The sequence below is a fragment of the Corticium candelabrum genome, chromosome 9 (assembly GCF_963422355.1).
Source record: "Corticium candelabrum chromosome 9, ooCorCand1.1, whole genome shotgun sequence".
NCBI classification, from domain to species: domain Eukaryota; kingdom Metazoa; phylum Porifera; class Homoscleromorpha; order Homosclerophorida; family Plakinidae; genus Corticium; species Corticium candelabrum.
The window spans coordinates 6,342,825-6,355,324 of NC_085093.1; the positions used below are offsets into that span (position 1 = coordinate 6,342,825).

Below are 12,500 nucleotides of genomic sequence, written 5' to 3' on the forward strand. Positions count from 1 at the left end.
GGAATGTCGCAGTCGATTAGTTATTTCGGTCGAAGTGTAGCTACAACAGCATGCGTGATTTGGTCACAAGTCTAGGAAACAGGTTTTTCCGGATTTTGAGTTAGATCTTCTCAGTTACCGGGTGTACATAACGGTTCCCGGAGTTAACGAAAAGTCGCAAATGTGCTACGGTGCGGACAATGTCACATGCATGTCGACATCAGGTACGTACGTGGTAGTAAGTAAGTAAGTTTTTGGTCCCACTCTTACTCGATTTACCCGTACATAAATTGTTCTGCTTGTATCGTAGGTTCTGTATTCTATTGGGATAGAACCTGCTACTCTAGGCGTGCCCACACTACATCTCAGTGGTGTCGTGTCTTGTACCAATATGTGTCACATGATACCGCAACTGCAAGTCCCGCATATCCGGTGTTGTTGCCGCCTGGTAGAAGATATCACTATGAAACACGGTCGTAATTGGTGTTGGTCTTGCTAGTTGAGAAGAATACAGTTTCATAAAACAAATGCAAATTTTGTGTGATACGACAGTGTCGTATTAGACCGTGTAATAACTATAAACGTGAGCGGGTCTCTAGAGATCGGTGTGCAATGATGTCATCTTCCGTACTTCGATGAGCAATAAGAGCAACTTGCTAGAGTGCAACCAAGCAGTTTTACTGCTCGTTTGTCTTCGAACATCATGCTGAGAATAGAACTCTTTGTGCTCATAGGATTGATGGTGACAGCTACAGCAACTTCAGATTCAGAAGTGACGGTAATTACTGAAAAGTCATCTTGTCTAAATATCAACTGCTTTCTACTCCTGTGTACATGACACAGTAACTGTTTCTGTTGTGTTATTTAAGGAGAGCAAGATTTGCAACACTGGTTGCTGTTCTGGTAAGATCGCGGCAATTCTTTGTGACAGAAACTATCCAATGCACAGGTAGTCATGTCTCTTAGTAACAGTATCAGGTGCTCCTGGCGTTGCCGGTTTGGATGGAGAAAAAGGAGATAAAGGTAATAAAATAAGTGATAAAAATAGAAATCATAGTTTGCAGGTTCTACTAGACAATCGAGTAAGAGATTATTAATTAAATTTAGTAACTGTTCACAAAGATCTAGAGCTGCTTGTTTTGCCCTAGAGCGTAATATCTTGCTGGTCACACAAAGACAAAGTAACGCTCAAAGTTGGATTTAAATATGCCAGCATTCTAGTCAGGATTTTTTGCCAACTGTCGTTATGACGTCATTAAATATAATGACGTCATCAAATGTTTGATGTTGACATATTTGGTAATGACATCATAAAATTACCTTTTCGGTTCCCTACTTGTATTAGATATTAGAGTCAGATGCATGTATATTAGTAGGAGTGGATGTTCCATAGATGAGACAAGATATGATAGACATAAACCACAATTTAGAAAGAAGTGCGGGTAGCTAACTAACAAAAAGTCAGAAGACTCTACATGTATGTACGTCTTGATTACTGCATGATTGGTAGGCTATTCAATATTATTGCCACTCGGATCTTGTTGAAAAGCTCATTAAACATAACCTTGTTAGACATAACATAGACAGACAGACAGATAATGTACAACAGAGCATTACAATGACAAGTTAACTTAATAAAACTGGAATATTATGAGCTGATCTAAGGAGTAAGGGTGTACAACACATGAGGTTAAAGATAAAACAGCAATTAGTAGAACACCTGCTGCAACCACAGTCTCATTAGCACTTCTTTGTGTTGAACTTTTTCTTTGTGTTGAAAGTTCAACAAAAATTCACCTCAACTAAATACCAACAAGAAGACCATGCACTCTCTAAGATTACCAGATGACATGAGAATATGTATTGTTCTGTAGCAACTTTGGGACCATCAAGACCACTAACGTCTTTAGCTAGATCTGTGATTCCACACTATAGCATGTTAAGGCTTTCCAATTTTGTTTCCAACCGTCAATAATTGCTGTTATCCCCCTCCCCAAACGTCTCTTCCTTGTCCCAACCGTCAAAATGATGGTACTGACGGTACTGGCGAGAACACTGAATGCTTTATAAAAATTGACCAAACAACCATCAGTGTTAAGTTAAACTAGCAATAGATAAATCAAATTGTGATTAATTAAATTTCTAATTTAAGTTGTTGCTTTCTTACGTTTATAATAATTAATAATTTATGAAAACACCATCATCTCATTGTAGGTGAAAAAGGAGTGGCTGGAAAAGTTGGTCCCAACGGCAGTCGAGGAGAGCGCGGAGCTAGTGGTTTAACTGGGCCAATGGGGCCACCAGGAATTCTTCGCTTAGACGAATGTTTTCGTCTAGGAAAAGGGAAAACACTTTGAGATTATTAAAATGCAATAAAAAGTTATATATGTATGAAAATGTGTTAGGAATGATGAGATACAGCACGAAAATGAAGGAGATAGAGTACTGTGACGGCAACAAATGGCTACCACTGATACAGCCTGGCAACTCCTTGCTGATGCCTGCATTATCATGCAAGCAAATTGCACTCGAACACAACTTATCTTTCAACAATGGACAGTATTGGATTAAACCATCTGTTAGCGATCCGCCATTCAAGGTTAAACAGTTTAATATTAATAAACTGTAATTATTTTAGTAAACTTGTACGGACGTTCTACTACAACAGGTATTCTGTGATACGTCTGAAGGTTGGACTCTGATCATGAAAATAGATGGGAATCAGCAAACCTTTATCTATGATAGCGAGTTGTGGTCGAACAAGGAAACATTTCAATCAAATCATGTTAATTTGGATGACAAGGAAACCAAACTGGCGTCGTATTGGACACTACCATTTACTGAACTTAATGTCTAGCCATTGTAATTACTAGCATTTGCATACCATTTTACCATATCAGTGTTATCTTTTTTGTAGTTAGTCTGTTGTTTGAGACAATTTTTGCAGAACAACGAATTTCATTGAGGATTTGAAAGTCTATATCAAGCTCTTAATTATTCTAAAACCAAAGGAAATGGTGTTATTTAAGAAGAAACATCTAATCATCGAATATTAATTCTATTTTGGCAGAAATGAAAGCTATTTTCCAAGAAAATTAGTGACAAATAACACCTTAACTAAGGCAGGTGATCTCATCATATTACCTTCTTATCACAGATGTATGGAAGCAGAAAAAAGGAACTAATCAAAAGGCAGGTTAAGGTAAGTCAAGAAACCGATCACTGAAATGTCTAAGTGTGCAGTTGCTTGCATGTGTTGAAATAACTAAGGCATTGCCTCCATTGGGAAAAAGGTTATGGAAATTCAACAAGGACTTTGAAGAAGACATAGAAGCCTGTAGAAAGGTGTAAGCAGTAATATGACTTTGGTGAACAACTTAAAAAGATTTAGTGTTATAGAACCCAGAGAGTGAGCCAAGTGGATGTAAATTAGAAGAAGACGTTGAGAAGAAAACACCAAGTGAACTGGACAAGGAGACTGATAAGGCAGAAAAGACAACAGATGGCATGGCTGCAAAGCAAGTACAGAAGTCAAAAAGAGAGGTAAAATTAATGCTCCTATATCATTGTTCAACAAGGATATCTCCACTCTTGTGTGGAACCTAGTTTTCTCTTTATCGCTAAGGCAGCATGTCAATGGTATCATCTCTTCTAATAAAAATTGTTGCTCCAGCTATACGTATATAGTAATCTCCCATAAGTATCATAGCCTTATGTGAATGGTCGCGTACATGGGTAGTTGAAAACTCTTTTTACTGCTTCTATTGAAACATTTGTTAACTGTTGTTAAAAGTAGTGGGAGGAAAGCCAGCAGACCCGTATTGCATGTTTGGTCATTGTTTAGAGTACTGCTATGCTAGGTTCAGGGGAGTAGCGTGATCTCTAGAAATGGGGGGCTAAACTAAATGATGTTACAGGAAAGGCCCACTTCTATGGAACGCTCACTTTTAATGGCTTCTAATTGACGGATACGGTAAAATCAGAGGCAGATTCAGACTGGAAAAAAGGTGGTGTATATACTATATACAGCTTTGGTTCTCTCACTTATTTACAGTCCACAATTTTTATGACCACCTTACAAATGATAGGGCTATATAGCCAGGTTTACCCCATGCCGCTCTACGTCCCTGCTAGCTTGTGCAGGGTTATTTAATAATTTTTGTTGATTTTATCAAGAACATTGAGGCTTGGTTTGTCAAACTGAAAGGTACAAAGATCAACCATGCTGTTGTTGTAGAGAAAACAAATGAGCTGGTATCAGAACTCGAAAAAAAAGTAGGTTTGATTCTTGATGTGTGAAAAATTATGTGTGCTACAGATGATAATTGTAGGAAACAGACAGATTGTTGCTGTCTGAACAGTTGCAGTTATTGAGACAAAGAGCTGATCAAGAACAGCTTGGTATGTTACTTTAAGTGTCACACTCTTTGCAGTATTGTATTACCACAGTAATGATAATGTACGCAAGCTTATGGTGTCTCGCTACTAGCATTTAACGGATTTTTGACGTCTTGAAATTCTTACATGTTTATGTACACGTACCATGCAGCTAGGCCTGGCCTTAAGTTAATAACTATATTGTTGTGTCGTTTTTTTATAGGCCCTGCTCTGTCAATCAAGCTTCTTATTCACTCTGTTGTTTGCATATTTGACTACAATGTGAAAGTCCAGGCTTGCATGGAAGCAGAGACATGGCAATTGTGAGGTTATAGTATTGATGACTATAGAGTGCAGTCATGCAGGTAGACGGATTTTGAACAATGAAACAAATTGATCAATAGACAGAGAGGCAAACAACATACGTGATGTGTGTGTGTGTGTGTGTGTGTGTGTGTGTGTGTGTGTGTGTGTGTGTGTGTGTGTGTATGTGTGTATGTATGTACACACACACGAACACACACACACACACACACACACACACACACACACACACACACACACACACGCACGCACACACACACACACACACACACACAGCATCTAACTGTGTTGACAATTTGCTGTTCTATTCTGTGTAGATGCCTTGGTAAATTTGAAGAACTTCTAAAGGTGTTGATCAGAAATCAAGATGTTCAGCTGAATTATGATATTCCTGAGAAATCTGAAAATATTGCAGTAAACAATCACAAGCTCGAGCCACGTCTTGTACAAATTGTTACATTAATTGAATGTTTAGAAACTTGATGAGCCGTTAATAGTAAAAGCAAGTGTTGTAGTGCTACTAGAAAGACTTGATGATGAGTTTGTGCGCATTCTTCAAAATACTAATGCTCATTCGACTGACTATAAAGACCGGCTAACCGAAGAACCTCATCTAGTTCGAATACTAGAAGACGGAAAGTCATATATTGAAATGAATGGAACAACTGAAGAAATGTGTCGAATTTACTTGAGAGTGATAGAACACTTGTACTACAAGGTATTGTGTTTTGGATAGACGTTATGTATGTGTAAACGTTATAGTAACGTTTGATGTTGCTAGGTTGATAAACGCTCTTTGCATTTTGATGATCAAGTGAATGTGGATGTTAGCACTACAGTCGTGCAGACATCTTACTCTACAGACTGTTATGGCGTGGTGATGGATAGTTTATGTAGATCCATCTATTCTAAAGACACTACAGATCGGATAAAAAAACGTGCTCTCCTCTGTAATGTTTATCACTTGGCGTTGCACGGCTACTGGTATGAAGCTCGTGATTTGATTATGATGAGTCATCTTCAAGAGTCCATTCAGCATTTTGATGTGCCTACACAGGTCAGGATTGATTAGATATTACTAGCATTTTGACTATTGGTGAGTTTTACTAGTTTATGTCCTAGGTATTGTACAATAGAGCAATTGTTCAGCTTGGATTATGTGCTTTTCGCAAGGGTTTGATTATAGATGCTCATAACAGTTTACAAGCTATTCAATCTAGTGGAAAAGCCAAACAGCTTCTGGCGCAGGTAGGGTACACCTGCATGGCACGTAATGGTGCCTGACAGTTTTTCATTGTTGTTTTGCTGCGTCTTTAGGGTCTGATGTCTAAGAAGTTTTCTGATCGAACACCCGAGCAGGAAAAACAACGTCAGATTCCTTTGCACATGCACCTTAACTTAGAACTGTTGGAGTGTGTGTACCTCACGTGTGCCATGCTCCTTGAGATACCCAACATGGCTTGTAAGCTGGTTATATATGTGGTAGTAATTTGAATATCACGTATATCTTATGTCTTTTCTTTCTATAGCTCAAGTGTTTGACTCTAGGAAGCACATGATTAGCAAATCATTTCGATACCTATTGAGAGTTTCTGAGCAAAGTCCACTTGTCGGTTTGTCTATTTATAATACATGTAGTGAACACAACTTAACATACATTCCTAGTGTTAGAGCCACTAATCTACCGCAACCGGGAACACTGCTCTACCTTGGATTATGTTACTATGCACAGGGGCGTCGCGTGGGTGCAAAAAGTGGTGGGGCTGACTCGCTGCTGAGACTTCGGCTCCTGTCTTTAATCTTAAAAATTTTGAAGACGCCTCCGAAAAGTGGTGGAGCTTCAGCCCCCTCTAACCCCTATTACGCGACGCCCCTACTATGCAACTTGTCTCTCTTATGTACTATATTCCTTCCCCCAACTATAGTCACTACTCACTACTACAAGTTCAGTCTGTACGGAGGTCTGATGACTCTGTTTGATCGTCCCGGGTGTACTTCCCCAGCTGTTCCGGTTGGTTGATCATCTAGTTAAATGGTTTCCGGTTGTGGTTGGTCATCGGAATCTGGAGGTGGTGATGCTTCTACATTTTGTTTCTCTCACCCGGTTCCTTGCTTAGGGGTTCCTACTTTGGTCTCCTGGTTTTGTTCAACAGTTGGCAGATTTCTGTGCTGGATTTAATCTTGGTGTATACGTACTAGCCTCAGGTCTGTCCATTAACATATAAATGACAATGGCCCTGTCGCATCCGCTATTTTTCAGAAATCTAGGTGGCTCCCTTGCTATGATCCGAGCGTAAATGGTGTCTCCCGCTTGTAAAACTCTGTCCCGCGCCGTTCGATTATGGCCTTCCTCTGGTCTTTCTGTCTATCACCCGTTCCTCTAACCCTGGCCTGGCCAAGGCCAAGCGAGTCTTGAGTTTCCGTCTCAATTAAGAGTTCGGCTGCAGATACTCCCGTGGTGGTGTGTGTGCTGTTGTTCGGTATGCAAGCAAAAAGAATGACTAATCCGTTTGTTTATGCTGCATGTACCCACTAGCATTTTCTTCACTCCAGCCTTTGAATGTCTGGATGGCACGTTCTGCCAGACCATTGGAAGCTGGGTGATATGGTACAACTTTGATATGTTGGATGCCATTCTGCCTCATGATCAAACTTTGAAAACTCACTGCTGGTAGAATAGCCACTTATCTGAGACTAAGGTGTCCGGAAGTCCGAGTTGAACAAAAGCTTGTTGCAGTTTACGTACCGTCACAAGCCTGTAAATGTCTGCCCTGTTTTGTAAACCTTAATCCACTTCGAGTGTGCATCCAATATTACTAGGTACATCGACCATAAGAACGATCTTGCAATGCAGCAGCATAGTCCAAGTGTACTCTTGACCATGGTTTTTGGCCACTGCCGTGGTTGTAACGGCGCTGAAGAAGGGTTCGGGTGGTTGATTTGGCATATTTCACATTTTCTGGCCAGCTGTTTCACCTCTGCGTCAATGCTTGGCCACCAAGCAACAACCTTTGCCAATCTTTTTATCCTAGCAGTTTTAGACTGGGCCTCCTGAAGCCCTGTCAAGATCCGTGTGCGGAATGCAGGTGGTATCCCAACACTGGTTTCCCACACTACACATTCAGTCTTCACTAACAGTTCATGACTCCTTATCTTGTATGGTTGTACATCTTACTGCTACTTTTTGTGGTCAGCCTAGCCTTTTCTAACCAATTTTTGCACTTGAAACAGTACTGGTTCGTTGGTGGTCCACTCTGCAATCTGTGTAGCTGTAACTAGAAGTTTCTCCAACTGTTCCAAAACGTGAAGCATTGCTTCTGGCTGGCAGTATGGTGTAGTAGATCCTGTAGGGGCACTCGGCGTAGCTCTTCGACATTGTTGTGCCTCTTTCCTGCTCGGCAGCAAAAGGTATACTGATATCTCGCCAATAGCAGTGCCCACCATTGAATTCGTGCCGAAGCCGAGCCCTCACTTGAATGATTCGTCTTTTACCAATCAGTACCATCTGTGGTTGGTGATTAGACAGGAGTTCAAGGTGTCGGCCATAGATATAACGGTAGAATTTAAAATTCCAACACGATTGCTCTTCACGGTCAACCTGTAAATAATCCTTTTGGCTGCGGACATTGAACAGTGCCTTCCAATCTACCTGTATGTGTCGTAACCAATCTCTACCCAGCAAACTGGGTCATTTCCTTCCATCACGTTTAACTCCAGTTTTTTAGGAGTGACTTTGTCTGCCCCTTGTACCTTGGCCTTGATAGTCCCCAATAATTTAATTACTCTGCCCCCATTTGCTCTCAGTATGGTGGTACTGTCTCTAAGAAGTGGAAGAGACGGTCTCCACATTGTCTTGTATGTTGTGGCACTAATTACTGTCACCGCTGCTCCTGTGTCAATTTCCATTCTCTTGCATCTTTCATCTATTTTCACTTGTGTCGTCAAGGGAACCATTTTGGGTTTGCTTACAGGGTATACATGTATGTGTTTCAACTCTAAAGATTCTTCTTCGTCATCCTCTTGATGTGTGGTTTGCGGTTTTCATAATTCGACTGGAATTCTTGCTTTGCCTTTTGATCTACAGACTTGACTGAGGTGTCCCACTTTCTTGCATGCAAAACATTTGGCTTCTTTAAGTTAACCTGCATTCTGTAGGAGAGTGTCCAGACCATCCACAACGATAACAGGTTTGGGTAGGGCATTTGTGGCTGTATTTGGTGTACAGCTGGCCGCTGCCCCCTCCTCTTCTTCTGGCGTGTCAACAACTTTGGACGCCATTATCGTTTGCGTACTTTTCCCCGCCGCTTCTGTAGAGCACTATTTCCAAAGCCCGCGCAAAACAAAAACTCCTTTTCTGCTAAAAAAAAAGCCGTTGCGTGCGCTCATCGTCAATATCACACACTAAGCGATCGCGGATTATCTAATTCAGTGTCTCTTTATACTCGCAAAACTCAGATAACGCGCTCAACGAAGACAACAAACTCTGCAACTGAATCACCCGTATGCCGGGCTCTCGAATTAAATTGCAGTTTCTGTACCATAACTGAAGGCTAGGCTTGGGGTTGTAGTGGCTGTACAGAGCTTTCCTCAGATCTTTGAAAGACCTTTCTCTCGGTTTGGCGAGAGTCGTCAAGTTGTGCAGGAACTTGTACGTGTGTTCGCCCACCGCTGACAGAAATATTGCCTTCATTCTGAAGTCATCCGTTTGCTTCGAAACCCAGCACAACATTCGCTTCTTGTACTGCGGCCACTGGTCGGACTCCGCATCAAAGGCGTCTAGCCTGCCGAACGCTGCCACAGGACAGGCATTGGTCTGCCTGTTGATGTTTTACTCGCGTCCATCCTCGTCGCCAATGTAGTGAACACAACTCAACATATATTTCTAGTACTCGAGCCACTAATCTACCATATTCGGCAACATCGGATTATGTTAATATGCAACCTGTCTCTCTAATCTACTGCAATACTGGCTCAATTTACCTATCACAGATAATAGAAAACTTTCATTATAGGTCCACCTGAAAGTATGCGTGAGCATGTTGTTGCTGCTGCCACTGCTATGAAAACAGGCGATTGGCAAGCTTGTAGAGACTATATGCTTGACGTAAAGGTGGTCCAACTTTGTTATCGTGCGGTACTCTAAGCTTGTACCGACTGATTGCTTAAGGTATGGAAGCTATTTCTAGACTCTGAGAGAATCAAGAAAATGCTTACAAGGCAAGAATACCACATGCCTATATATATATATATATGTCTTGATTTGCAATTTATTCTTTATTGATATTTTATAGAAAAATTCAAGAAGAGAGCTTGAGAACGTACATATTTACGTACAGCAGTGTCTATGATTCACTGAGGTAATCAACTGTTGTAAACAAATGGTAGCAGAATCAACATTTGCCTCGTACCCAAGCCTTCATGAGCTGACACAAACAGAGGGCCTGGTACATGTTGCTTTAGCATGAGCTTCTGCATGCCTAGTAATTCGCGGTAATAAATGCACACGATAGGAACTCCCGCCTAAAACATGAACAAGTTCCCTTGTTATGCCGAAGGTTCCAAGAACGGTTCTGTTTTTGATATGGAGGATATGAAATAATCACTGTTTATTTAACTTTAATACTGCCATTCTGGTTGACTACAAGGTAGGAAAACGTGCCACAAACCAGTCTTTGATCAATCTATGGCTGAGAAGCTAAACAACTGTTAGTTGATATTACATTTGAAAGAACTCCTTTAAATTGAAAAACAGCGGAAGCAGTAACGTAGCGGACATGGATAGGATAGATGCATGAATCTTTTGTCTTTAATAACCAAATAAATGACCAAATTAAGGAGATTCCGAAAAATAAATGTCTAGAGTTGGCACAATCTCTAGTCTGGCAAAAAGGGTCACCACGCCCCAAAGTTTTGGAGATTCCATGGATCACCTATTGCCTCACCACATATCGACGCCGTTGAACATAAAGGCCTAGGTATATTGCGAATCCTTGATACAAACCAAGAGGCAAATACTTTCGTTTAATTAGAATTAGATTACTGTGCATTGAATCTTTGAGGTTCTGAACACAGAAATTATCCTGCCATGCATGACTTCTTTACATGTGGTACTGTTTTGACTACTGCTTTAGACTCTTTGAAGTTCCAGACAATTTCAGTATGTTAGCCTTATCTAAGCATGCTTGCATGAAAAAAAACACCTGCTTGGTTTCTTGTCTGCGCGTGAGGGCTTGGGTACGAGGCTAGATCCTTATTGGCATTGAATTGCTACAGTTTGTCAACTCTGTGTGAAATGTTTGAGTTGCCACCTGATATTATTTCCCGTATTTTGAACAAAATGATGATAACTGAAGAACTGCAGGTACGTAGCCGCTAGCAAATGCTACAACTGCACAGTTGTAATTAATTCTTGTTCATCTGTGTCTAGGCATCTTGGGATGAATCACGACAGTCTGTCACTCTGCATCATACTGAACCAACTCGTCTTCAAAGCCTTGCTCTGCAGCTCGCTGACAAGGTGCCTTATAAAATCAGTTGGAGAGCTGGTTTCAATAACAGTTGATTTGTTACAGGTTGGTTCATTACTTGAAAACAATGAACGAATTATGGATAGTCGATATGGTGGATATTGGTTCAAGAAGGAATGGCAGGGATAAAAGCAGAGTGGAAAGGCATATCAAGTGACTAGTGGACGCGCTATAGCTGCAGTGCATGATCAGAAGTAGAAAAGTTAAGCATTTCGCTGTTTTAGATGTTGACTATGTATATGGTTATCGTTGTCAGCTAATTGATGGTCTTTCTTCACACTGGAAAAACTGGGTAAACGAAAATTAAAATGAGGTGTTTTCAATGTAAAGTGAAGTTATCACGCCTCAAGCTATTAATTAATTAAACACAAACCCGCAATCGTTGCAGTGCTCAGTCAGCGTACTCTAGAGTTTTGACAAATAATCGATAATTTTCGTGCTGGGTGCAGTACTAACCTTTCCCGTTCGCCCGCGTGTTTTTGCCGTACAAGCTTACTGCAAGATGGTATCACAATTGGAGACTCTCTAACCTTTCCGGCTTCTGTGAAAGGTAAATGCATGAAGGTGCTTCCAGTGCACGTGACCCCGTGTACTCTTCCTTTAATGTCTAGAGTTGTACCCTCAAGGATGCATAATGCCTCATTGATCGCAAGCTAAACGTTTAGTTAGTCAATCTCAGGGTGCTAATTAAACGTATTCAATTTCACTAAATGTTGCTGTAGGTAGTTAACTTTTCGATGATACGAATTACAAAGGCGTGGCACATGTTTATAATGCATGCACTCTCTTCTTATTGACTGTACAACCACATCAACAAATATATGGCTGTACCTTCAATCTTCTCTAGATACACTTGCATGATAAGAAGACAAGTTCGCACCATTTTGGCTTATCCTGGTCGATCAAGTACTTCTAAATTCAACGTACATTTATTAAACGGGGCTGTAACAGCCGGGCAGGTCGATACCAGTTGCTGGTTCTAACTTTCCTTCCCACCCCTATTTGATACATAAATCGTAGTGATGCAAATCTTGTTTGGGTTATAAATGGCGATAAGATAAACAAGGGTATAGGTCTATTGAACTCTGTTGGCAGCAATGTCATATTCCGTACTTCACTTTGCAATAAGAAAAACTTGCTATAGTGCTAGCAAGCAGTTGTACTGGCCGTTTGTCTTTATATTATGCTGCGAATACAATTCTTTGTGCTCCTATGGATAAATATGTCGTTTGCCAGTATTTAGCTAATCAAAGAGGTCGAATTTAACTAGTTATCGCCTTTCCAACTTGATTG

The 12,500-nt window shown here is 40.7% G+C and overlaps 3 protein-coding genes across 5 annotated transcripts in view; all 3 read left to right on the forward strand.

The window, feature by feature from the left end:
- The window catches only part of LOC134184833 (collagen alpha-1(V) chain-like), a 3,014-nt gene extending 55 nt beyond the window's left edge, over positions 1-2,959 (forward strand). The window contains exons 1-7 of one of the 3 annotated variants that reach the window (XM_062652593.1): positions 1-225; positions 290-757; positions 849-882; positions 946-1,002; positions 2,194-2,320; positions 2,383-2,578; positions 2,648-2,959. The exon at positions 1-225 is cut by the window's left edge and continues 55 nt beyond it. In XM_062652593.1, coding sequence (XP_062508577.1) covers positions 683-757; positions 849-882; positions 946-1,002; positions 2,194-2,320; positions 2,383-2,578; positions 2,648-2,836 — 678 coding nt within the window. In that variant the 5' untranslated portion in view covers positions 1-225; positions 290-682 and the 3' untranslated portion in view covers positions 2,837-2,959. The remainder of the gene's footprint in view (positions 226-289; positions 758-848; positions 883-945; positions 1,003-2,193; positions 2,321-2,382; positions 2,579-2,647) is intronic. The other 2 variants (XM_062652594.1, XM_062652592.1) reach the window with 2 other exon arrangements.
- Positions 2,960-3,136: 177 nt separating this feature from the next.
- On the forward strand, positions 3,137-5,163 carry LOC134184740 (eukaryotic translation initiation factor 3 subunit C-like). Its single transcript, XM_062652484.1, has 7 exons — positions 3,137-3,181; positions 3,250-3,324; positions 3,379-3,522; positions 4,156-4,254; positions 4,311-4,380; positions 4,580-4,679; positions 4,998-5,163. The coding sequence occupies exons 1-7, from the start codon at positions 3,137-3,139 to the stop codon at positions 5,161-5,163; spliced, it is 699 nt and encodes a 232-aa protein (XP_062508468.1).
- LOC134184621 (eukaryotic translation initiation factor 3 subunit C-like) lies at positions 5,004-11,530 on the forward strand. The gene is made up of 12 exons (XM_062652357.1): positions 5,004-5,094; positions 5,156-5,398; positions 5,462-5,737; positions 5,803-5,928; positions 5,998-6,142; positions 6,210-6,293; positions 9,693-9,790; positions 9,848-9,897; positions 9,972-10,037; positions 10,954-11,041; positions 11,108-11,197; positions 11,253-11,530. Exons 2-12 carry the CDS (start codon positions 5,333-5,335, stop codon positions 11,334-11,336), a joined length of 1,173 nt encoding a protein of 390 aa, XP_062508341.1. The 5' UTR covers positions 5,004-5,094; positions 5,156-5,332; the 3' UTR covers positions 11,337-11,530.
- Positions 11,531-12,500: the final 970 nt, after the last annotated feature.

Coding starts and splice junctions, on each gene's coding strand:
- LOC134184740 (XM_062652484.1), top strand. CDS start 3,137: ATGTATGGAAGCAGAAAAAAGGAACTAATCAAAAGGCAGGTTAAG. Junction 3,325..3,378: donor ACATAGAAGCCTGTAGAAAG/GTGTAAGCAGTA, acceptor TTAGTGTTATAG/AACCCAGAGAGTGAGCCAAG. Junction 4,255..4,310: donor TATCAGAACTCGAAAAAAAA/GTAGGTTTGATT, acceptor TGATAATTGTAG/GAAACAGACAGATTGTTGCT.
- LOC134184621 (XM_062652357.1), top strand. CDS start 5,333: ATGAATGGAACAACTGAAGAAATGTGTCGAATTTACTTGAGAGTGATA. Junction 5,738..5,802: donor ATTTTGATGTGCCTACACAG/GTCAGGATTGAT, acceptor TTTATGTCCTAG/GTATTGTACAATAGAGCAAT. Junction 6,143..6,209: donor TGAGATACCCAACATGGCTT/GTAAGCTGGTTA, acceptor TTCTTTCTATAG/CTCAAGTGTTTGACTCTAGG.